Raw genomic sequence first — 23,989 nt, forward strand, 5'->3', positions numbered from 1 at the left:
TTTGCTTAATTACCTGCTTCAGCCAAAACGTTGTGAAGATGGGAATAGTAAAGATGCATGCTTGATTAAGTTATCACTTCATTTTAACACTTCCGCTGGATTCCTACTCTCTCAGTAACTGCCCTGCACCCCCACCGTGTCTCTGCTGTGCTTTCAGGCCCTGTGAGGTCCTCTGGCTCCTGCTAACTTCTCAGGCCACATCCACATCTGATGCTGCTGCTGTCCCTCCCCCACTCTGAGCTGTCCAGTCCCAACAGCTTCTTCCAGTTACCTGCTCCCTGCCCCCACCTCTTCAGCTTATGGTTACAGGTGCCTGGGACAGGCCACCATTCCCTCACTTCTTTCCTACTTTCTGCCTAATTGAGATCTACTCATCTCTCAAGTAATCCCCTAAAGGCTGGTCATGTTCACCTGTCTATGTTGCCAGAGCATCTTGTACTTAACCTTCAAATGAGGGAAGGAACTCAGTCTGTTTTTTAGCATTTTACTTTTAGGATGTAGCATGGTGCCCCTTGCATGGCATGGATGTTTTAATTTCCCACGCTCATATATTAGTGTCATAATGTCAGTTTTCTTATGGCAGTCGCTAGTGTACAATGATGCAGACATTGGTACTTAATGCTGTTAGCTTTTGTTCATAGCTTTAGATCTATTTAACTTATAGTTTGGGCTTTAGATCTATTTAACTTATAGTTTGAATGAATAGCTCCCTATTTTAATGCTTAAGGGAGCAAGACTTGGAATCTAATGGAGTCTTTTCCTAACAACCTTATTGGATCACTGTGTTCCTTCGTGCGGAGTGGTGTTGTCTGTGCTTAGCTGTTCCCAGAGGTGCCCTTATTATTATTTTTTTTAAATTTTTTTTTTTTTTTCAACGTTTATTTATTTTTGGGACAGAGAGAGACAGAGCATGAACGGGGGAGGGGCAGAGAGAGAGGGAGTCACAGAATCGGAAACAGGCTCCAGGCTCTGAGCCATCAACCCAGAGCCCGACGCGGGGCTCGAACTCACGGACCGCGAGATCGTGACCTGGCTGAAGTCGGACGCTTAACCGACTGCGCCACCCAGGCGCCCCTATTATTTTTTTTAATGTTTATTTATTTTTGAGAGAGAGAGAGTGAGTGAGCACACAAGCAGGGGAGGGGGAGAGAGAGAGAGAGATTGGGAGAGGGAAACAGAATCTGAAGCAGGCTTCAGGCTCTAAGCTGTCAGCACAGAGCCCCACAAGTGGCTTGAACTCACAAACAGACTGTGACCTGAGCCGGCAACCACCTGAGCTGCCCAGGTGGCCCCCAGAGGTGTCCTTAGACCAGAGGTGTGCAGGCATTCTAAATACCAGCTCTACTACATTACATACACATAAAGGTAGATATAGACGTGCTCTTCTAAGTAAAGTGTTAATCCTGTGAAAATATGTGACCCTTTAAAAATTTTTGCACATCTTAAGCATACCTGTTTTTCTTCCAAGTTCATGTAATAGCCCTTTCAGCTTCAGTGGGAATATTTGTGATTTAAAATGCATATTTCCCAGGATAATTTTATTTTGGTTTTTATTTTTTATTTTCCCAGGGACAATTTTAAAATTCTAAGTTGTGGGGCGCCTGGATGGCTCAGTCGGTTGAGCGTCCGACTTCAGCCAGGTCACGATTTCGCGGTCCACGAGTTCGAGCCCCGCGTCGGGCTCTGGGCTGATGGCTAAGAGCCTGGAGCCTGCTTCCGATTCTGTGTCTCCCTCTCTCTCTGCCCCTCCCCCGTTCATGCTGTGTCTCTCTCTGTCTCAAAAATAAATGAACGTTAAAAAAAAAAAGTTCTAAGTTGTGAATTTTTCATCAGTAATTAGCCATCACCGCTGTCTTTTTTTTTTAAACAAATGATCTTGTAGTTTATCAGACAAGAAGATGAGTAGACTCAAGTTTTAAACATCTAAAGCTGGTTGACAATTCAGTGCGTGTTTTTCTCCGATCTGATGTCTTTCTCAGCCTTTCATTTGATCTCTTTACTTCAGACATAGATTACTTTTAGTGTTAGGGGCTCTCCCAGCACTGAAGTGCAGAGAGCATGTTTTGTCTTGGCTGACTAAAGCATATGATTCGACCCTCTGTTATTACCCAGTATTTGTCAAGCACACCTATAAACAGGTGTACGTGGTACTTGTGAATCCAAACGTAATTGCCTGAGATGAGTCCCTGGACTTAATGAATTAAAAGAGCCTCAGGCTTGTCACCACCGGGCACCACCCTCAGCACCCACCTGTGCCACCCTGGGTTGGGCCAGAAAAAACCAGATCTGTGTGTGTGGCATTGTGCATCCTCTGCTTGTTTAACCTTTGATGGCAGGAGCAAGGACACTGGGGAGGCCGGTGACTGCAGCACTCTTAGCAGAATAAAGATCGTCTTGGCACCAAATAGTGGCACCAAGTCTGCTGAGCTGAAGAACCCACATGTGTTTAGCTGCCTGTGCACGGGGCACGGCATTGAAAGCTTGCATAGAGGGACCAGGTATCATCTCTTGTTACAATAAGACATTTTTTGTCTTTGTTTTTTTCCATGAGGTGTCAGAATTGCCAGGTACTTTCTGTGGCTGTCTCAGCATAATCCAGGTGGTTCTCTGGTTTCACAGATAGAGACCAAATGAAGCACACAGGAATATGGGGGGTGGGGGAAGGTCGGAAGCCTTATTGTCTCCTAATGTGCTTTCCCCAAATAGCTTTAGGCAAACCAAATTTTATGAGATTATCTCATTTTAATCTTAGTCATGCCTTCCTTCTTTAAAGGAGTCTCTTTGTGATGTGGACAATCCCTGCAGCGATAATATACATCCTTCTGCAAAGTAGGTTTTTAAAAATCTTGGTATGTTAAATCTTCTTCATGCCCTTGGGACCCCTGAAGACCAGCTCAACGTCTACTCTTGGCACGAAGAGCTAGTTTCTCCATGGGGAGCTGGACTCGAGCCAGATGGGCTGAGATGGAATCCTGGCTTTGCTATCAGGACAATGCTTACCTGTCTGTCTCTGCCTCAGTTTCCTCTTCGGTAAACAGAATACTAGTGGTAACTTCTTTATAGGGTTGCCAGGAGGGTTGAGTGACTAGTACATAATAAATGCTAAATCACTGCCTGGACTACATATGGAAGGTGCTTAGTAAGTATCTGCCTCAGTATATGAATGCTTCAGAAGAGTCTTTTGTTTCCTTGAAAGAGAGTGGGTGGTGGTGGTGGTAAAGACTTAACCCTGGTCATAGAAGCTTTTACATAATAAATGCAAAGCTAGCACGGAAGAGGATGAGGAAGTAATTTAATCTGGAAGAGGATGATTAAAAAACAGCATAGGAAACTACAATGCCAACTTTTTAAGTTCAAACTGACTGTAACAAGTTCCAAGTCATAGTGGCTTGGAACAAACTTGCAAAATACAAACTTATTTCTTTCTCGCGTGTCATTCAGATTAAAGTGGTCAGGCAGCCCTGCAGGGCAGGTGACCTCAGTGTGGGGACTCCAGAATCCCAGCGCACTCTATCCTGTGTCTTTGCCATATTAGAGTTCTCCACTTAAACTATGAGGATGAGGAAGAGAGATGGAAATAGGTAGAGGAGTGGGAAGAGAGGGAGAGGGAAAGGGGATGGAAGGAGAGACACAGAGAGAGACAGACAAAAATGAGTATAAGCTGAGGATTTTATGAAGGATTTTAGGGAATAAGCCATGAAGTGGCAAACACACCATTTCTCTTCCCACTCCATTGATCAGAACTAGTCACATGGTTCCGGTGTACTTGCCTGCGGTTCTGGGAAGTGGCTTCTCCCTGTGTGCCTGGTAAGAAGAAGCAGGACAGATGAGCATTCCAGTAGTCTGTAGCATGATGGTTAACTACAGAACCTATCTTCTGATGATGGCAGATATTTTCTAGAATTGATCTGTTTGTATACTTCACTGTAAACCATCCGAAATTCTTTATAATCTCAAGACCAGCAAAGGACTTGAGAAGATTTAGAAATCATTATGTGTCTTTCTTATTTTTGAAATTTGCAGAAAGTCGGGAAATCTGATCTCTGCTTCTGAACATTTTATTGTGCTGTTAGCCACTAAACAAGGACTCTAGGTGACAGTATCTTAATGGCCATCTCTGACAGGCAGGTCCCTATTAAGGAGAAAGTTTTTATGTTTTGTATTCTGTTGGTGATCCGTAAATGACAAAAGGCAAAGAAGTTAATGATCCAGTTATGCACTGAGGTTGCATGGGACAATATAAGAGTATTTTTTGTTTTGTTTCCTGCTCTAGTAAGTACAGCTCACTATTGCAACTAGCATTTGTACTCCGCTCTGATGGGAACGGTGATGACTGCTTTCTGTCTTATATCAAATAAAGTGACTTCATCCTGCAGGTTTATTAATAACATTTCACTTGAGCAGTTCTTTTGAATCATAATTGGCATCTACACAGATTGAACAGTTTATTTAAGACCTAGGGGATTTTATAGCCACATGGGCACCCCTTGAGGCCATGCTTAACTAAGCTTCTAGGTTAATATATACCTCAGATTTTTCACTGTTTCATAGTTCAGTGGATTAATTTTGAATCCCGTTTCTTCTGCAAGGTTCAGATGTCTAACACAATTGGGAAGCAAAATAGTGTTATGGTGGATCATGTGGTCTTCAGCCTCAGACTGGGGTGGAATCCCAGCTCTGTCACTCAGTCACTCAGGGACTTTTTATTGTTGGCTCTGGTTGCCTAGGTATCTCTAGTAACAAATACCAGACTGGGTGGCTTCAACAACCAAGATTTCTCACATTTTTGGAGGCTAGAAGTCCCAGGTCACGGCGTTAGCGGGGTTAGTTCTTTCTGAGGCCTATCTCCTGGGCTTTTAGATGGTCACCTTTCTGTGTCTTCACAGGGTCTTCCTTCCTTCCTTCGCGCACCAGGTCCTGAACTTGAGTCAGGGGCACCGCGAGCCCCCCTGACTCACTCCTTTATCCTCCAGCAGGCAGGCTGCCAAGGCGCATCAGTTTTTCTTTTGAAATGACTCTGGAGTATTTGTCTTTTAATAAAAGTTAATGACAAATAGAATTGTCACATATAAGTATATATGAATTTATATGAAGTAATTTTTAATGGACTATCAAATAACAGGTATACTCACTCTTCTGATCATAAATGCTGAAATATGTCTTATTAGAGATTGGTGGAACACATTATTAATCGGTTTAATGGTTACCTCACTTTTTTTCTGTACATCTATTTTTTACCTTTCTGTTAAAGGAAAAAAAAGAAAAACAGCAGTAACTCCCTATCATTCCCTCCCTATGCACTGGTCTACATCTTCTAACACTAAGTCATGACCTTATAAAACTAAATATATACAGTTTTTATTTATCCAGTCATCCCTCAATAAATCCAGGAAAAAATGAGCTTGCTGTTCCACTTGAAAAATAATACGGAGAATAAGGCAACGGCATCTCTTCCCTCTCTTCCGGTCCTTCTATTGTTGCTTTTTTCTTCCTTGGTTCTTACGTATCTTATTCCTCAAAGTATTGTGAAAATTTGCCTTTTTATTTGTTACTTGGTTTAATTTAGTTTTTAATTTTAATTAAAATTTTTTTTTTTTTTTTTTTTTTTTTTGGCAGAAAAGAGCAAGTCAGTACCTTGTATCTAAACATCAACCTTGTGGAGCCAAGACTAATTCAGCCATACGAACACGTTATAAGGAACTTCATCCGCGAGATCAAACTGCAAAGCACAGAAATGGAAAGCCTGGCCATTGCAGTGAAGAGGTATTAGAACCTTTCCTTTCTCTGTAGCACGCGGGGGTCCTTTAACTGGCTCTCTGACCAGGTGGCACGTGGACTGAACTGCACTGTCGCATCATGTTGTGGGTGGGCTTCCTGAGCCTCAGGAATCTGGAGCTGCCTAAACTCAGCCAGCTATGAGGGCAGCTGTGTCGGACAGTACTTTGTAGGGGCGGCCAGCAGCCCATCAGTAGGTCGCTGTGACCCTGTCATATAAACTTTTCAAGGCCAATGATTCCATACAGACCAGTTCAGAGAGATTTGTTATCTTCTATCCAGCCACTTGAAACGTACGGGAAACTTTTCATCCAGAGAGGCAGACAGGACTCCCATTTGAAGCCTGGCCTCGTCACTGACAGGTGTGTGACTTTGGGCAGGTTTCTGCATCTGCAGAATGAAACGATAAATATTCACCTTCTCAGGGTGTTGAGATGCAATCGATGATGTCATGGCTGGAGCCCCTGGCGTGGGCTTAGTGGTGGGACTCTTCCTCTCTCCGGCCCTCCCCGCCCAGCCTGAACTGAAAGCCAAAAAGCTTTAATCGCATACTGTCATGCAGACAGTTTGTGTAAGCCATTCATCTTATTGGTTTTACCAGCAGCCCAGTGCAGAGAAAGAGCTTAGATATGTTACAATCCAAACATCAGCCTTTTTGCCCCCCGGAAGGACCACAGTCCTTTGGCAGTAGTGGGAAAGAGGGCATGTTGTTTGCCCTAATTCCTGGGTGTTCTGCCCCACAGATGCTCGTTGCTGCCATCTGTTTTACCGACATCTCCGAGCGTGCAGCACGTCCTGCTGGTCTCTGCCAGAACTTGTGACAGCCTCTTTGATAGGATGTGCCCCATGTGCATGGAGGCAGGAGAGGGCTATTCCTCTGTCTCTTTATTCTTTCCTTCAAAATGATGATCAAACTATCTAGTTGACTCTCTGCAGTAAGTGAAGGGAATTAACGTATAGAAGAGTAATGTTTTAAAACATTGATGCTAAGTAGGACTTTGTATAGTGCTGGGGTCATGCAAGAGTTGTACCATTCACAGGGGGTTTCTTAGAAAATTTTCAGTTCCTGACCCTGAACTTCTCCCTCAAGTTTGCCTGCTAGGGGCTTTCAGTAGGATAGGAGGGTGGTCCTCTGCATTCCAAATTCTGTAGAGCATTATGGAGCTGGGGGTGATTCACAGACACACGTGTTGAGATTTTAGAGTATCCAATGAATACGTCTTAAAACAGACTAACTTCCCTGTACACACACACACACATATACACACACAGACTCACACAAAACCATGTGGAACACACACACACATACACATTTACACGTGACCTTTAAGGATGTTACCATGTAAACCCATCGGGGAAAAAAGAATGGGATTCTTAATGTTCTCATCACCAGCCAGGCTGCTCTGCTCCTGTGGAGTGAGTGTGTCATGTGTGTTGAGCTGTGTTAGTGCTTCTCTCCTTCCTGCTTCTATGTTGTCTGGGTGGAATCCAAAGTCAGGCTCTGCCCTAGCTGTCTGAGACCTCGCTGAAGGGCTTCCATGACAACTGTGCAGTTATCTTATGTTCTTACCTGAGGGCTATCTGTCCTCACCTGGGCTTTTTGGTTGGGGGAGGGTCTCCATCTTTTCGCCCTGCACTTGGACCTGAAGAAGGGTCCTAGTGTCTGGATGGGAGCCCTGGACTAGGTTAGAGTGGACAGTCTTCATCTCATTAGACACTTCACTAGGACTTAGGAATTGCTGGAGGCAAACACTGTGTCATTATAGAGTACCCCAATTTACCAAAAAAAAAAAAGTTGCTCAGAAATGAGGAGGCAGAAAGAACACATTCAGAGCAGTCTCAGATGCCCAGATGTTTAGAAGGAGCATCTGGATATCTAGAAGGGGCAGTTGGAAAAATGGTCATAGAGGGAGAAGGGATATGTGGCTTGGCTGTTTACATTCCCAGAGTTGACCAAATCAAACCAAAGTTGCTCTGGTGATATGTAATTCCTAGATTTCAGGCAGTAAGTATTTATAAACGAACCAGAAATAGCTGACTTTCTAAACCAGGTTAACATACCTTTGGACAAGCTGTAAGGTAAGGATGAAGAAAACACAAGCAGGAAGTAGTAGGAAATCATGACAAATTTTATTCTGGGCCCTTCTCCCAACCCCTCAGTGTTCATTTGGAACTTGATATAGAAATTAAACTATAGCATGAACAGACTGTTAACAAGGAGTAAGTAAGTGGAAAGCGGGTAGGATGGTATGGCAGAAGCCTTCAAACTGGAGATGGGAGGTCTTATTTTTAGGTCCTGGTCTCTACTTTTTATTAACAGCATGTCATTGATTGTCTAAATCTCACGTGGCTGCTTTCAAGTCTCTCGTAATCTAGTTGAGTAGGCAAGGCTCATGCAGGATAAAATTTAGATAATCAGACCTGCAGCAGAGAGAGAACAAATGATACTTTTTCTAGGGTTTAATCTGAAGCCTCAACCATTGTAAAGTGGCAGATGTCTCCATACTAGACAGTTGCTCAAGAAAACTATCCCAGAACTCTTTTCAATGAAATGTTCCCATTTCTGACTTTTTGGCAAATCCGTGTGCTCTGCCTCTAGAGAGAGGTGATTTAGTGATGACATTAATAAAAGAAACAGAATTTTTCTACAATGTAAAGACCATATATCTGTATTCTAGAACTTTGGTAACTGGTTAGAAATAGTTGTTGAGATTCCTTTTTTTTTCCCCTTCTAACTGTAGTACTGTGTGTTTCATAGAATAAAATTTCAAAATAATATCTAACGATCTGTTTGCCATGGGGTTCTTTTTTTGTCCAGAGTTGTCACTCAGTCATGGCAGTAAAAAGGATTTTCAGAATTTATTGACAGCTTCCCAGTGATTTGCTATCTTTATCTGTACTTTGCCACAATCTAGTTTAATACTGTTCTATCTAATTTATACCATTTATTTAATGTCTAGTTTTAATGTCATTTTACACCCAAATGGTCAAATTGCCAATCTCGTTTTATTACGTGGAAGGAACAGGGAATATTACTTTAAATGGCGGGTTTCTCCTCATCTGTAAAAATAGGGGTTGGAATAGCGGAGGTTGAAGTTTTCTCTGCATGTTGTGGTGACAAGGCGTGCATCCTCTTGAATTTCAGAGCCCAGGACAAGGCAGCCATGCAGTTGAGTGAGCTGGAGGAGGAAATGGACCAGAGGATTCAGGCGGCAGAGCACAAGACACGGAAAGATGTGAGTGTGTGGGATCGGCCCCTTCTTTCCACGAATCTTGAGGGAGCACCTTTTGTAGACTGGGCACCAGGCAAGGTGGTGCAGCAAGTCCAGGCTCCGGGGGGCTCTCAGTGAGGGCAATTTTTGGTGGTGGTGGCTTTGTGGGGAGAGTAAGGAGAGAGAGAGAGATAATAAGTAATCAAATAAGGCAGATAATTTCAAGCACAACAAGTGCAGTGAAAAGCAAGTGTGGTAGACCGCAATGGGGAAAGGAGGCGGGGAGGCCAGCAGCCTCTTTGTAGAGGCGATGTGAGAGCTGAGGCCTGAGGACGAAGGCAGAACCCTCTTTGGTAGAGGAAGGTAGCTCAGCTTTTATACCGTTGTCACTGACCATGTCCACTGCCAACTTTAAATGTAGGTTGTGGGGAAATTAAAATTCTTTCTGCAGACTTCAGTGTTTTATAATGGAATATACTTTTTTAAAAATTTTATTTATTTATTATTTACTTATTTTCTTAGAGAGCGAGAGAGAAAGTGTGTGAGCAGGGGAGGGGGCAGAGGGAAAGAGGGAGAATCTTAAGCAGCCTCCATGCTCAGTGTGGAGCCTGGCGTGGGGCTCGATCCCACAACCCTGGGATCATAACCTGAGCTGAAATCAAGAGTTGGACGTTCAACTGACTGAGCCACCCAGGCTACCCCTAATGGGATGTACTTTTTATTCATCATAGGCACTCTTGTGGTTGAAAGTTGCTACACCTTCAGTGATTCCCGGAGACACAATAATTGTCTTTTTTCCTTATGTAATATAGTTAGGTGATTAATCTTTACTGAAAACCGAAAATAGATATGATATATCTTTGAGGCTAACGTTCAATTGAACATTCTATTTTCTTTTCCACTCATTTGCTCTGTTACCACTGAGAGGCAGCAGGGGATAGTAAGAAGTCCTGAGCACTGGCATCTGACAGGCCTTAGTGTGCTTCCTGCCTGGGGTAGGTAGCCCTGGGAAAATAACCTGCCCTCTGATGGTTGTGGTTCCATCTTAGAATGGGGTAATGTCACCTACCTGCTTTGTGGAGGTTAAGCCTGATGATCTGGCTATGTGCCTAGCACCGTGCCTGAGGTGTGGTGGGCACATCGCACCTGGGGCCTACCCGCTCTTTCCTGTTGCTTTGCGTACTTTGCCTTTTTTCATATTCTTTGCCTAAAACTGCTCTCTCACATGCATGACTTCAGGTCTCTTTGTTGTCTTATTTCTTAATGACATATTTAATAACTACTGGGAAGTCATAGTCAACTGAGTGAATGGCTCAGAATCCACAGGCCCAGCTTCAGTGCAGTGGGGATCCCTTTCTTCTGTTAGCACTTCATTTGTTGTAGTCTAGAAACAGAAAAATCGTAAATTCTTTTCCTTTTTTCCCTCCGTCCGTTAATCTGTGTGCTCACTCCTGCATCGCACACTTATTGAGCACATATGCTATTCTGCTGCCAGTCTCCCTGCTTCTTCCAGCTAAGTACGGAACAGACATATTTGTTGCTGGTATTAGAGACCTTACCATGGCCCCCACCCCTTATAGCATCAGGTTTGGTTAATTATAACATCTGGCTCAGCTCAGCTCCCTGTGATTCTTCACCACACAGCTCTGGTCCGGCTTTGCTCCAGCTCTTTTCTTTGCCTGGGTAACGGTTGCCCCACTCCTTCCCCTTTTCCTGAACTTGGCAAAGTTCAGGGAAAGTCTCCTCTTCTCCTTGATGCTCTCTCCCAGTCCTCTGGCCTGTATTCCACTCTTCCTGACCTTAGCTCCTGTTGTATGTATAGTGGTATTCATTGCTTCAGTTAAATGTTTTTAGTGTAATGGCTTCCTTGCAGTATAATTGATATACAAGAAGCTGCACGTATTTAAAGCATAGAATACAATAATAGTGGGTATATCTGTATACTCTGAAACCATCACCGCAGTCAAGATAATGGGGTGTATCCGTCCATCTTGTGGGTTTCCTCACGCCCCTTCCTCCCTCCTCTGCCCTCCTTGCCAGGCCACTGCTGTGTATCTTCTTCGGTGAAATAGCTGTTAAAGTCTTTTTCTCACTTTTAAAATTAGGTTGTTTTCTTGTTATGAAGCTTTGAGAGTTCTTATATATTCTGATTTTAACATTCTCTCCCACACTGGGACTTGTCTTTTCCCTCTCCTAACAGTGTATTTTGAAGAGTCGAAAATTTTCATTTTGATGAAGTCCAATTTGTCAGTTTCTCTTTAATGGATCATGCTTTTAGCATCTAAGAAATCTTCACCTACCCCAAGGTCACAAAGATTTTCTGCTATGTTTTCTTCTGTACTTTTTTTGTATGTGTTTTATGTTCTACATTTAGGATCCATTTTGCAAGGTGTGGATCAAAGTTCATGGTTTTTTTTGCAGGTAGATATCCAGTTGTTCCTGTATCATTTGTTGAAAAGATTGTTTTCCACTGAATTGCCTTTGCACTTTGTCCAAAATTGGTTTACTGTATTTGTGTGGGTTTATTTCTGGGCCTGCTGATTTTCCCCATTGATTGCCTTAGGCCAATATTACATTATTGCTTTATAATAAGTCTCAAAGTCAGGTAATGTTAGTTTTTCAAAGTTGTCTTGTCTTGGCAATTTTAGATCCTTTAATTTCCATAGAATCAGCTTGTCAATTTCTAAAAAACAAAACAAAAATCTGCTGGGGGTTTGGTTGGACTTCATTGCATCCATAGATCAATTTGGAGAGAAATGGCATCTAAACAATAATGAATAATTTGGTCCGTAAGCCTGATGCGTTTTCCATTTACTTAGGTCTTCTTTAATTTCTCTTAGCAATGTTTTGTAGTATTCAGTATAAAGATCTTATAAATCTTTCCTCAGATTTATTCCTATGTATTTGATATTTTAATGCTACTCTACACGGTGTTGTTGAAAATTTCCATTTCTGACTGTGAATCTACAGAAGCACATTTGAGTTTTCCATGTAGATCTTGTACCCTGGAGCCTTTGTTTACCTTGTTCACACTCAGTAGCTTGTTTGGTAGATTCCATCAGAATTTCTAGGTAGATGGTTATGTAATCTATGAATAAAGACAGTTTTACTTCTCTTTACTTCTGATGTGAATAATCACTTTATTGATTTTTCTCTCCTTACTTGCAGTGGTTAGAAGAAGAAAAGTGGTGAGACAGCCATCCTTGTCCATGTTGTTCATAGATGCCCTTTACCGAATTGAGCAGGTTCCTGGTTGGCTAAGAGTTGTTGTGCCAATCAGGAATGGAAGGTTGGATTTCGGCAAATGCTTTTTCTGTCTCTATTGAAATGACCATGGTTTTTCTCATTTTTAGAATATCAGTGTGGTGAATCACATTGATTTTCGAGTATTAAAACACACTTGCACTCTGGGGATAAACCTCAGTTATGATGTATTTTTGTTTTCATATCTTGTTGAATTCATTTTGCTAAATTTTGTTTATAATTTTTGCATCCATGCTCATAAAAGATATTGGTTTATAGGTTTCTTTTGATGTGTTTGATGTGTCTAATGGTGGTCTCATAGAATGAGTTGGGAAGGCTTCCCTTCCCTTCAGTTTCCTGGAAGTTTGTGATGAGTTGGTCCAAACCACCGCCACGTCTCATGTAGGTTGCTGCGATGACCTCCTATCTGATGTCTTGACATCTACCTGTGACAGGTTGAGAATAGAGAGAGCTACACAGTGATAATTTCCTGTATTGAGCTCTGGATGAAATATTTTTAAACTGTAAAACTTGTTATGTTTGGGGTCGTGGCCCTGGATTTAGTGAGGAGACTTGCCTAGTGACATCTGGGTCCATTTTGATGGCAGGAAGGCTGTCCAAGCTGGCGCCTCACTGGGAGTCTGCACATCTTCATCCCACCCATGAAGTGGCGACACTGGCTGCCTCACCTGTAAAGCTGGATAAAGTCAGGAGGCTTACTCAGGCAAAGGTTATGATGAGTGAAAATGTTGCTCTTCTCCTATATATTTTCTCCTAAGCATAGAATATTTAATTTATGTGGGTTGTTTAGTTTATATGGGTTATTTAATTTACTTGGATAATTTAATACAGTCCTCCCTTTAATCCAGTAAGGAAGTGGAGGCACCAAGTAACTTGTCCCAGCTAGACAGCCAGTAAGTGGGCAGCAAGACCCTGGATCTCAGGCGGGTGTTTAGACATGGGGTCAGGTCTCCTATGCAGAGAGCGCCCTACCTTACCCCCATCTAACTCACTTCCTGTCACATCTCATCGTTAGCTTCTCCTTAGTAGTACTTCCGGAGGTCATCTTTGTTTCCTGGCTTCCCCCACCAGGATGCATGTTTGTCTGCATTGCTCCTGCTTTGTTCCTCTGTGCCCAGGACTGTTGGTATATAGTAGGCTATCAGTGGATATTTGTACACTCAATTTCACTGGTTATTAACATAAAACTTGATTTGAATACTAAACATAGGATATAAAGTTACATACTTTGTTAAGAGAAAAAGGAAATCTGAAGATACCTGGGCTCTTGGGAGGAGCTGACCTCCTGGGGTGCCCCTTGCCACTCTCTGACACAGATAGGACACATTTGGGAAGTATGAGCCCATGTGGAAGCACTTAGCATAGCAATGTGTAGGTGATGTGATTTGAATTCAGGTAATGTGTGAGCTCTTGGAAAAAGGACAAACCCACCAAACCTTCCTAGGCCCTGATGACATGCTAGGGTTCAGGCAAGCACTTGGACCCTTGGCTGTTGCCATATCTTTTAATTAATAACAGCAACAATTAATTTAGCTAGCTAATTGATGTGCTATGGCCTTCCATCACAATGTGGGTAATAGTCATAGAGGTGTCTCTTCAGCTGATGTGTGCACGTAGGCTCTAGTGTTCCATTCTTCTTTCACTCCTACAGGTTCTAGTTCCAGAAGAGTCATTTGATTTATTTCTTCCATCCCTTCTCACACTCCCTGTGTGGGAGACTTGGGGTCAGCCTTAGTTTGACACAAAACATTTCCTGCTTTATGAGGTGTTGAAGAACCTATTTAAATCAATAATTTTTGGGCACCTGGATGGCTCAGTCAGTTAAGCATCTGACTTCACTCAGGTTGTAATCTCATGGTTCATGAGTTTGAGCCCCGCGTTGGGCTCTGTGCTGTCAGCTCAGAGCCTGGAGCCTGCTTCGGATTCTGGGTCTCCCTCTCTGTCTGCTCTTCACCCGCTCACGCTTTGTCTCTGTCTCTGAAAAATGAATAAATGTTAACAAAATTTTTTTAAATCAATAATTTTTTTTTTTTTAGGAAAAACGTAAAGCTGAGGAAGCCCTCAGTGACCTCAGACGTCAGTATGAAACAGAAGTAGGGGATCTACAGGTGACAATAAAGAAACTCAGAAAGGTAGGTTTGTGGCAGTGAGGCTTCTAGGAATAGTCTCAGTATATCGGTGTGTTTAATTACTGGCAACAAATACATTTGGAATCATATTAAAGCAGCAGTTGGAATCAGATTTCAGAGTCAAACTGCACTCTCTGGAAAGATGTTTTTTTTGAAGATCCCTGATTTCCTTTTCTGTTTCCAAGGGGAACCTATCTTCTGCACACAGATCTAATAAATATTTCTGATCCCTTTAACAGTTGTCCATCAAGCCCCAGTTTTCCTTCCTCAGGTGCCCTCAATTCCCACACGTTCAGTGGACTCTGCTCATGACAGGAGGGGTACTGTCTTTACTCGTCACGTATTCCTGTATCCCTATCCCCAGCTTACTGCAAGGTACACAGTCAGTATTCAGTGAACATTAAATGAAGTAAATACTTTCTTCTACGTAGAAAGTTGCAGATCTAGGGGACCCCAGATCAGTAGGAGGTGGGAGAGAATTTGTTGAAATGTGAGCAAAGGTGTGATTGGTTTTGGCCTTTGCTGTGTTTGGTTTCTAATTAGTAGGTTATGTGTCACCGAGTGGTGTGCTGGTAGATACTTAACAACTGGTTCTGGAGGCAGAAGGGGGAAAGGGAGGAGTCTGAAACATTTGCCAGTTTCTGTGCTGTGCGTATTCCCACCATTAATAGTTTCAAATCACTGGGTGCAGAGTTTGCAAGAGATGCTTAAAACAGGCTCTCACCTGCGGGTACCGGTTGTCTGCAGCACGGTACGGGATCCACTTCTTGCATGTGGATTGTCTCCATAACTAGTGGAAATATCTTGGCTAAAAGGCAAATGGATACTTAAAAAATAATCATCCCTGAAAGTAGCATCGTGGATTCTGGCACATCACTTTGCTTCTCTGGTTGTTGATATGATAACCTTTCAAGCTCTTTCCAATGTTTATATTCATGAGATTAAGGGACAGTTAACTGTATTTTATGGGCTATTGCAGTTCAAACCTCTGGAATTATTAAAAATTTTCCCCAGTAGCCTTCTTGGGAAATTATTATTGATGTCAGCCTTTTTCTCTGATTTCCAAAGGTCGTTAGACCATACATAATGCTTGCATTACAGAATTTGAATGGACCAATCCTTTGTTTATGCCAGAATCACAGATTCTCCTAGCCCCTGTCCTCAGTTATCCTCATGCCTTTCCAAATCTTTAGGCTAAGAGAAAGTTACACAAGAAAGACACAAAATTTCTTACCATGATAAGGCATATGATGAGGACCAAATAGTCAGCGAAGAGCAGGAGTCAGAAGCCTGGGACCTGAGTTCTTATCAAGACTATGCCACTTTCTGCCTGTAACACCTGGGACAATTGGCTTCTTTATCTTATCTTTAGTTTCTCATCCATAGTATGGGGTTAATCATTGGCCGTCTTGCTTAACCGTAATAACCAATACTTTTTTGACTTCATGATTTGCTAAGCTCCTTTTCATAATTTTTAAATCTAATTCTCAAACTTTCTCTGAGGATAGGTAAATCTCCCACTTTCACAGGTAAGGACGCTGAGTTCCTTGTGAAGTGAAGTAACTTGTCCAGAGTCACAGAGCCAATAAGCAAGGGAGTGGTCTTGGTACACAGTTTGTGCTTTCTCACACCAGACTTCTTGCATGCTTGAGGGTTGTTCTGCAAGAGAGCAAGCAATGATTTATGTGAGGGAACATTAAAGGATTTATTTATTTTTATTTTTATTTTTTTTATTTTCTGATTTACATCTAAGCATATAGTGCTATGATGATTTCAGGAGTAGATTGCAGTGATTCATGCCCTACATATGAACCCAGTGCTCATCCCAAGTGTTTTCCTAATGCCCCTTGCACATTTAGCCCATCCCCCCCATCCACAACCTCTCCAACAACCCTCCGTTTGTTCTCTATATTTGAGTGTCTTATGTTTTGTCCCCCTCCTCGCTTATATTATTTTTGCTTCCCTTCCCTTATGTTCATCTGTTTTGTATCTTAAATTTCTCCTATGAGTGAAGTCATATGATATTTGTTTTTCTCTGATTGGCTAATTTCACGTAGCATAATACCCTTTAGTTCCATCCACGTAGTTGCAAATGGCAAGATTTCATTCTTTTTGATTGCCGAGTAATACTCCATTGTGTGTGTGTGTGTGTGTGTGTGTGTGTGTGTGTGTGTGTGTGTGTGTCTTCTTTATCCATTCATCTGTTGATGGACATTTGGGCTCTTTCCATACTTTGTTGTCGATAGTGCTGCTATAAACATTGGGGTGCATGTGTCCCTTCAAAACAGCACTCCTATATCCCTTGGATAAATACCTAGTAGTGTCATTCCTGGGTCATAGGGTAAGAACATTAAAGGATTTAAAGAACTATGGAAACGTTCACAAATTGGTTACAGTTGCCATTACCTTATGCCATTGATGCTGAGGAGCTAGATCCTACCCCCCTCCCCCCCTGGTCACACACACACACACACACACACACAATTTTTCTTCTCTGAAGTTGACATCCCTCTTATAAAATCAAGAGCTCTTCTTAGTTACAGTCGTATGGTCTGCCATGCGGCAGTCACGGCATAGTTGTGTGAAAATCTTTAGTTGATGATGTCTGGCAAGATGAAGAAAGTCCAGCATCAGATTACTTAGCCTTTGACTTAGACTTGATGAAATACAGCATTCCTTTTGCTCAGTACCTAACTATTCAATTAATGGAAACCCATAAATCCCTAAGGTTCCAGGTAAGTAAGCTGTTTGTAGGGAAGATATTTTTTTGTTGTCCATGTTAGAGATGCTCCCGAGCCAGTTTAGTCTGGTAATACTAACAAGTCAACAAGAAAGCAAAGCTCGTGTATGTATTCATGTAGTTTGTGTATGTATTCATATACTAATAAGTCAGCCAGAAAGCAGAGCTCAAGTATGTATTCATTAGCCTTATGTCATACTTACATTTTATTGATTTCAGTTATTTTAATAAGCATTTACTGAAATCGCTGTGAAGAAAACAGTTGAATCTGACACTAACCCTCTTTTAAAAATCTTAGACTCTGGTAGAATTAAGGCCTTCATAAATAATCATAATAGAGGATAGATAAAAAGTACAGATAAAAGTTCTTGGGGAATATAAAGGTCCAGACTCCTATGTAGCATAACTGAAAAAGCGAAGGTAGGTTGCTGAATATTTGAAAGGTTTCCCAAAAGGACTTTTCAGTTGTTTCGAAGGAAGTTCATTAAACGATAAAACCCCTTTTTCAAGTTCAGGAACTTGAAATTATTTAAATTATTTAAAGCAAATTTTCAAATCCTCGTGAGTTATGTGTAGTTTAATGACTGATAAAGTTGAAAATTGGAGACTTTCAGAATTCCTGTATCTACACTTATGGATATTCAGAAACTTAACTGAAGCAATTCAAAGCGAGTTTGCAAAATGCACAACTTTTATTTGCTTTTTCAGCTAGAAGAACAGTCAAAACACATAAGTCAAAAGGAAGATGTGGCTGCATTAAAAAAGCAAATTTATGATTTATCAATGGTAAGAATCAACTTTCACTTACAGAAATACATTTTCTCTTAGATGACTGATTCCTAGACATAATCATTGCTGTTATTTCAGTGTTCCAGGGATGGAAGCATAGAGAGAAATTAATACCGCAGTTAGAGAAAGTCTTTGACATACCTTTGACCAAGGGTGTTACTCAGGCTTTTATCCTCAGTGATACCCCAACTATTGTGAATGTTTTTTTTTAAGTATAAAGCATTGCCTTGGACTTTAAAAAAAATTTTCTTAACATTTAAAATTTTTGAGAGACAGAGCACGAGCAGGGGAGGGGCAGAGAGAGAGGGAGATACAGAATCTGAAGCAGGCTCCAGGCTCTGGGCTGTCAGCACAGAGCCTGATGTGGGGCTCAAACTCATGAACCATGATATCATGACCTGAGCCAAAGTCAGACACTTAACTGACTGAGCCCCCCATGCACCCCCATTCCTCTGGATTTTTAAAAAATATTTTTTATTTAATTTTGAGAGAGAAAGAGTATGTGCACACGTGTGCACCAGAGCGGGGGAGGGGCAGCAGGCTCTGAGCTGTCAGTGCAGAGCCCCACATGGCCCCAGGCTCGAACTCTGAATGGAACTCACAAATCGAACCTGTGAGATCATGACCTGAGTCAAAGTCAGACGCTTAAGTGACTGAGCCACCCAGATGCCCCCTATTGTGAATGCTTTTACTTATTTTTTAATTCAAAGCAGTAATGGCATCGCCCTTGAACTCGAAATTGTTAACCCTGTATTCTTACAACTTCAGCTCCGTCTGTGTCCCTGGCTTTGTAGGATGACTGTTCTTGCCCTTCTCTTCCTCCAGCGTTCCTCTTTTTGTCCCTTTCCCATCTTTTGCTGACCATACCTTTGCTCTTTCTGTTGCCGCAGTTGACAGCATTTGCATCTGTTTTGTTACCATCCTTAAAATTGTCTTTGTTTTTAGGTGGACTCTTGAAAGCCAGTAGTGAGCATTTCCTTTATTATGAGTCTAAATATTCTCATTGCAGAGCCAGAAGTGAGCTGGCTGTGCAGAAGTGCCTTTCTTTCTCTGTAGTCATTACTCCGTACCATTCAGAAGGGAAGCTCCCAGCTTTGTGGTCAAAGTGGAATGCACCAGCAGTTCCAAATTTTGCCACATCTTAGTTGGCTTTGTACTTGGATCATGACTTTCTTGTGGAATTGCTTGTTTTTCTTGGATTTTCTGGTTGAGTTTTTGGTTTCTTGTAAAACAAACAAACAAACACAAAAAACCCCAACTCTGGCATCTTCATGATATCATCCACTGATGCCTTACAGGTTCTTATTTATTGTTCCCAATGCATGGAGTTTGTTTTTTCTCCTTGAAAATATTAATTTTGGAGTCCACAAAGTTTCAGTTCTTATTGGAGTGATTGTTTTTCAAACTTGCTCCCCTTATGTCATCCTGTAATTTCTGAGCATTTTAAAAGGTCGCTGGTGTAGGATTCCTGTGCAGCTAGGTAAATAGATCTGTTTACCTCAAGGCCTCTTCCCTGAAAGAGAGTCTTCCTAGGAGCTCTGTGTGTGAAGCTGACTGTCAGACTGTGGGACCCCTGATTACCGGAATGAGTGGGGTATGGATAATCGAGAAGCTGTAGCTAACAGTATCAGGGTCTTCCAGTTATTTTTTAAAAGACATGCCCTGTATTACTGCCTTGGGAATCAACTATCTGCTATTATTTGCTAGTATAAAGGGGATGGCCTTGGGGGGGGGGTGTGCCTTAATATAAAAATGTAATCTCTGTTTTTAGCTCCGACTGTCTTCTCCTTTGCCTCCTCCTTTGTTCTATAGCAGAACCTTCAACTCTGCCTCTTCTGTACCTCCTTTGCTCCTGTTCTCTTTCCTTTAGCATATTTCCATCCAGTTTCCATTTTCCAAAAATGTATTTAATTCACTGAATGGTTGAGGGACCCCTCCTCCGTTCTTTTAATTTGTATTGGTTTATTTCATGTTATTTGGTATTTCATGTTAATGGGGTCTCAAAAGGGAAAGAATAGTGCTCAGTCCATCATTTTGAACCAGAAGGCCCAATGGTTTTTTTTTTTTTTTAAAATATGGACATTTTTTAAACCACACTAGTTTATTTTTAAGTGCAAAACTTACAAACATTAGGTGATAGGATTTATTATAAAAACAAGGCAGTCTACTTGGTAACAGGTACTAGTAATTTCACAGAATATTTGTCAGCATTTTTGTAGCTCTCATTGAGTAAAACAGATGTTTAAGTATTTGATTGGAGTTTATTTGCCAATAACATGTTAAAGGACCTCATGATCAGGTCTTGACTATTGTTTGGCACCAAATGTCAAGCATTAAAAAAAAAAAAGAACAGCTTCAAGTATTTAGTTCTTTGAGATTTTAATACTTTATAATAATTTTAAATCACCTTGAATTGGTAGTTTGTTGGAATACCAAGATTGGAAGAACGGTGGAGGGGTAAGGTTGGTGCGCGAGGTTCCCCTGCACTTGACTCTCTCAGGTGGAAGACACTCCTGAATCTAACTGCCCATGCTGTTCCTCTTCTCCAGGAAAATCAGAAAGTTAAGAAAGATCTTTTAGAAGCACAGACAAACATAGCCTTTCTTCAGAGTGAATTAGATGCTTTGAAAAGTGATTATGCCGATCAGAGTCTGAATTCAGAAAGGTATGAAACTCTCCATTTTATTCTTTAGTTTGAGTGGAATGTTTGTTTTGATGACCATTCATGTGAATGAAGCTGAGCTGTGTAATAACTGAAATAAATAAAGAGTTATTTATTAACTTTTGCTGATATGTTCTTTCTAAAGCTTTCACTTTCAGTGTCATGTTTCCTGGTGATTTTTGTGTTTTAATTTTTTTAACAAACATATTAGTTTAGTTATTGAGTGCTTAGGACAGTGCAGGACTTAATAAATACTTAAATTATTGGGACCAGAAGAATATGAAGTGTCAGGGGTCAGTGCTAATTAAAGTGCTTTGAAGGTGGGAATCCTGGCCCTTCAACATATGAAAGGGGAAAAAGTAGCATCTTATTAGTAAGTCATTTCCTTTTGATATGCTTTAGTTTTATTAGTATGGTGTTAATAACACAAGACCTAACACACACACACACACAAACACATGCATTTATATATATTTGTATATTTATATAGGTAAAGGTGTGCAAATGTATAATGCATGTATTTGTATACACACACTTGCATGTGAATGCATATATGGATATATGCACAGAATACATACATGTACGTATGTGTATACACATACACATACATTCATATGCACACTCACATATATAAAACATGTACACTTGGGAAAACTATCTTGCTTTTTGTTTTATTTGCTTGCAAACTTTAATCAGAATTAAAGTCCTGTAATGAAAAGCAGCGAAGCAAGTACTTACTGTACACAGGCTCCTAAACTAAATAAGGAGTTATGAGTGTAGAATACATAAAAAAGCAAAAATATGGTCTCTGCTCTGTGAGAACATCAAATGTTGTTGAGAAAGATTCAAAGCCAAAAGATGACAGAGTTAACGTGAGAGCTAAGCAGTGTCAGAAACAATACCAGCAGCAGTGTTACAGGTGGGGTTCACTGCCATGTGATGGTAGGCAAAATGTACTTTTTATTCAGAAGAAGTGAAAACTTTATTAAAGAGGAGACATTGAGGTTGAAAGGAGTTGGTTTGTGTTGGCTGAAGGGGAAACATCAGCAAGTAACAAAAGTAGCATTACCGTCTGCCGGGCCCTGTACTTAGTACTTTACTAGTATTAACTCTTTCAGTCCATAGAATATCCTATGAGATAGGGACTTTTAGTATTCCTATTTCACAGATGGAAAAAGAGAGTCTCAGAGATGTTCCAGGTGAGGCAGTAACCAAGGCAGAGGCACAAACATAGGGACAGATAAGACTGTTTGGGGAACAGTGCTCAGACGTTTGGACAGAAAAAGATATTTTGAATGGAAGGATAAAAGTTAAACAAAATTAAAAATTTTAAAAGCTAATTTAAGGCTATGATGTAAGGGCCCAGAATTGTTGACTAAGGAACTTAAATTCCTATAGTCCATTGGGAAACTTTGAGCTTTATCATCAAGAGAGTCAGCAGACAGGTTATTGTGAACAAAAGTTGACAGCCTCAGAGTCTTTGGAAGCTTAGGGATTTGTCCACTTAGGAATGGGGGTAGAATATGGGCTGGTGGTGAGTGGCTGTTTTCAGTGGACGTTATGGGAAGGCAGCCAGGGCTTTGTAATAAAGCAACAGGAATCTCTGAGCATAGGTTTATAACAGACGGAGAAAGCCTGGTCCTGCGGACTCCTCTGCGGTCCAGGGTGAGGAGGGGAGGCCCAGGCAAGGAGAGGAGAAGGAATCATAAGGCAGGAGAAGGTAGCTGGGTTGGGATTGTGTAAGGCAGGGAATAAGCAGGGAAGGGTCAGAGGTGAGAGAGCAGGCTGGATCGAAGGGACTGGTAATGAGTGCCTGGGGAGAGTGGACTTAGCAGAAGGGGAGGGGTCATGATGTTCTGGGAGGAACACAGCCAGAAACTTGCACAGGAAGCAGAGGGGATGTGCTGACGGCACAGAGGAACTGAGCAGGAGCGTGGGAAGCGCAGGGAGCTAGAAAACCAGGGCCAGGGACACATCTTTGAGAAAGGGGGTCTGGGAAGATAGGTACAGGTGAGGCAGGACTGAATACCAAATTCTTGTTCAAACATAAAATATGATTTTACAGGGATCTGCAAATAATCCAAGAGTACACAGAAGATCGAAATAGTCTTGAGAGGCAAATCGAAATACTCCAGTAAGTTCTCATATAAAATGCTCATTACATCTACATTTTCCTAATGTTTTGTTAATAAGAGCCGTGCCACATCTGACACAAGTTGCCATATACTGGGTTTGCGGATATGTGCTCATTTCTTCTCGCCATGCTGCCTCCAGCACATCCACTTGGTTTTCTCATGCTTTTAATCCTAAGTAAACTATTCAAATCCAGAGGCTAGAGTATAATTTTCTAAAAACCCTCGCAAGTCAGGTGGTATGTTATAATACCTCTGTAAAGACTAAGGCCTGGGGCACCTGGATGGCTCAGTCAGTTAAGCGTCCGACTTCAGCTCAGGTCACGATCTCGCAGTCCGTGAGTTCGAGCCCCACGTTGGGCTCTGGGCTGATGGTTCAGAGCCTGGAGCCTGCTTCCGATTCTGTGTCTCCCTCTCTCTCTGCCCCTCCCCCGTTCATGCTCTGTCTCTCTCTGTCCCAAAAATAAATAAACGTTAAAAAAAAAAAAAAAGACTAAGGGCTGTGACCTGAGAGGTTTCCTCTGCAGCCCAGCAGAGGTTGTCAGGAGTCCTGTTAGCTCATGCCACAGCACCAGGTACACAGGATCATTCTTTCCCAGTGTATTGTTCTTGGTGACATGGCTATTTTTCTTAGTTTTTTTTTTTTTTAAACCCTACTGGAAATATTATACCCACCCTGTCAACTTTCCTCCTGAGTTACTGTAATTCTAGCCTGTGAGGGCCTTCTCCACAAAACCTTCTCCTCCTCCACCCTGCTCTCTTTTCAATATCCAGGTATTTTCTTCTGGTTTGTCTTCCCAAAGGAAGTAAGGTCAGGCTTGTCAAGTTTTGTTGTTGTTGTTGTTGTTTGTTTGTTTGTTTGTTTTTAAATTGTTTTAATGTTTATTTTTGAGAGTGAGAGAGAGGGTGTGAGTGAGGGAGGGGCAGAGAGAGAGGGAGACACAGACTCTGAAGCGGGCTCCAGGCTCTGAACTGTCAGCACAGAGCCCAATGCAGGGCTCAAACTCACGAATGTTGAGATCGTGACCTGAGCCGATGTCAGATGCCTAACTCACTGAGCCACCCAAGCGCCCCTGTTGTTTTGTTTTGTTTTGTTTTTTTCACCATTTACAATGCTTATTAATTCTCACCTGTAGCAGGTACAGGGTTGACATAGTAACTCTGTTCATTCATTTATTCATTCATTCAGCAGATTTACATTCATTACCTTTTATGGGTCAGGTGTTCCAGGAGCTGAGGATGGAGTACAAGTAAAAAGAAAAAAAAAAGTCTCTCTAGATATGGGG

The 23,989-nt window shown here is 41.6% G+C and overlaps 1 protein-coding gene across 3 annotated transcripts in view; it reads left to right on the forward strand.

The window, feature by feature from the left end:
- The window catches only part of RASEF (RAS and EF-hand domain containing), an 80,495-nt gene that overhangs the window by 28,633 nt on the left and 27,873 nt on the right, over positions 1-23,989 (forward strand). Inside the window, exons 2-7 of one of the 3 annotated variants that reach the window (XM_047831545.1) lie at positions 5,617-5,763; positions 8,921-9,011; positions 14,288-14,383; positions 17,829-17,906; positions 20,459-20,574; positions 22,637-22,705. In XM_047831545.1, the coding sequence (XP_047687501.1) occupies positions 5,617-5,763; positions 8,921-9,011; positions 14,288-14,383; positions 17,829-17,906; positions 20,459-20,574; positions 22,637-22,705 (597 nt within the window). The remainder of the gene's footprint in view (positions 1-5,616; positions 5,764-8,920; positions 9,012-14,287; positions 14,384-17,828; positions 17,907-20,458; positions 20,575-22,636; positions 22,706-23,989) is intronic. The other 2 variants (XM_047831546.1, XM_047831547.1) reach the window with 2 other exon arrangements.

This window comes from Prionailurus viverrinus, chromosome D4 (assembly GCF_022837055.1).
Source record: "Prionailurus viverrinus isolate Anna chromosome D4, UM_Priviv_1.0, whole genome shotgun sequence".
Lineage (NCBI taxonomy): Eukaryota > Metazoa > Chordata > Mammalia > Carnivora > Felidae > Prionailurus > Prionailurus viverrinus.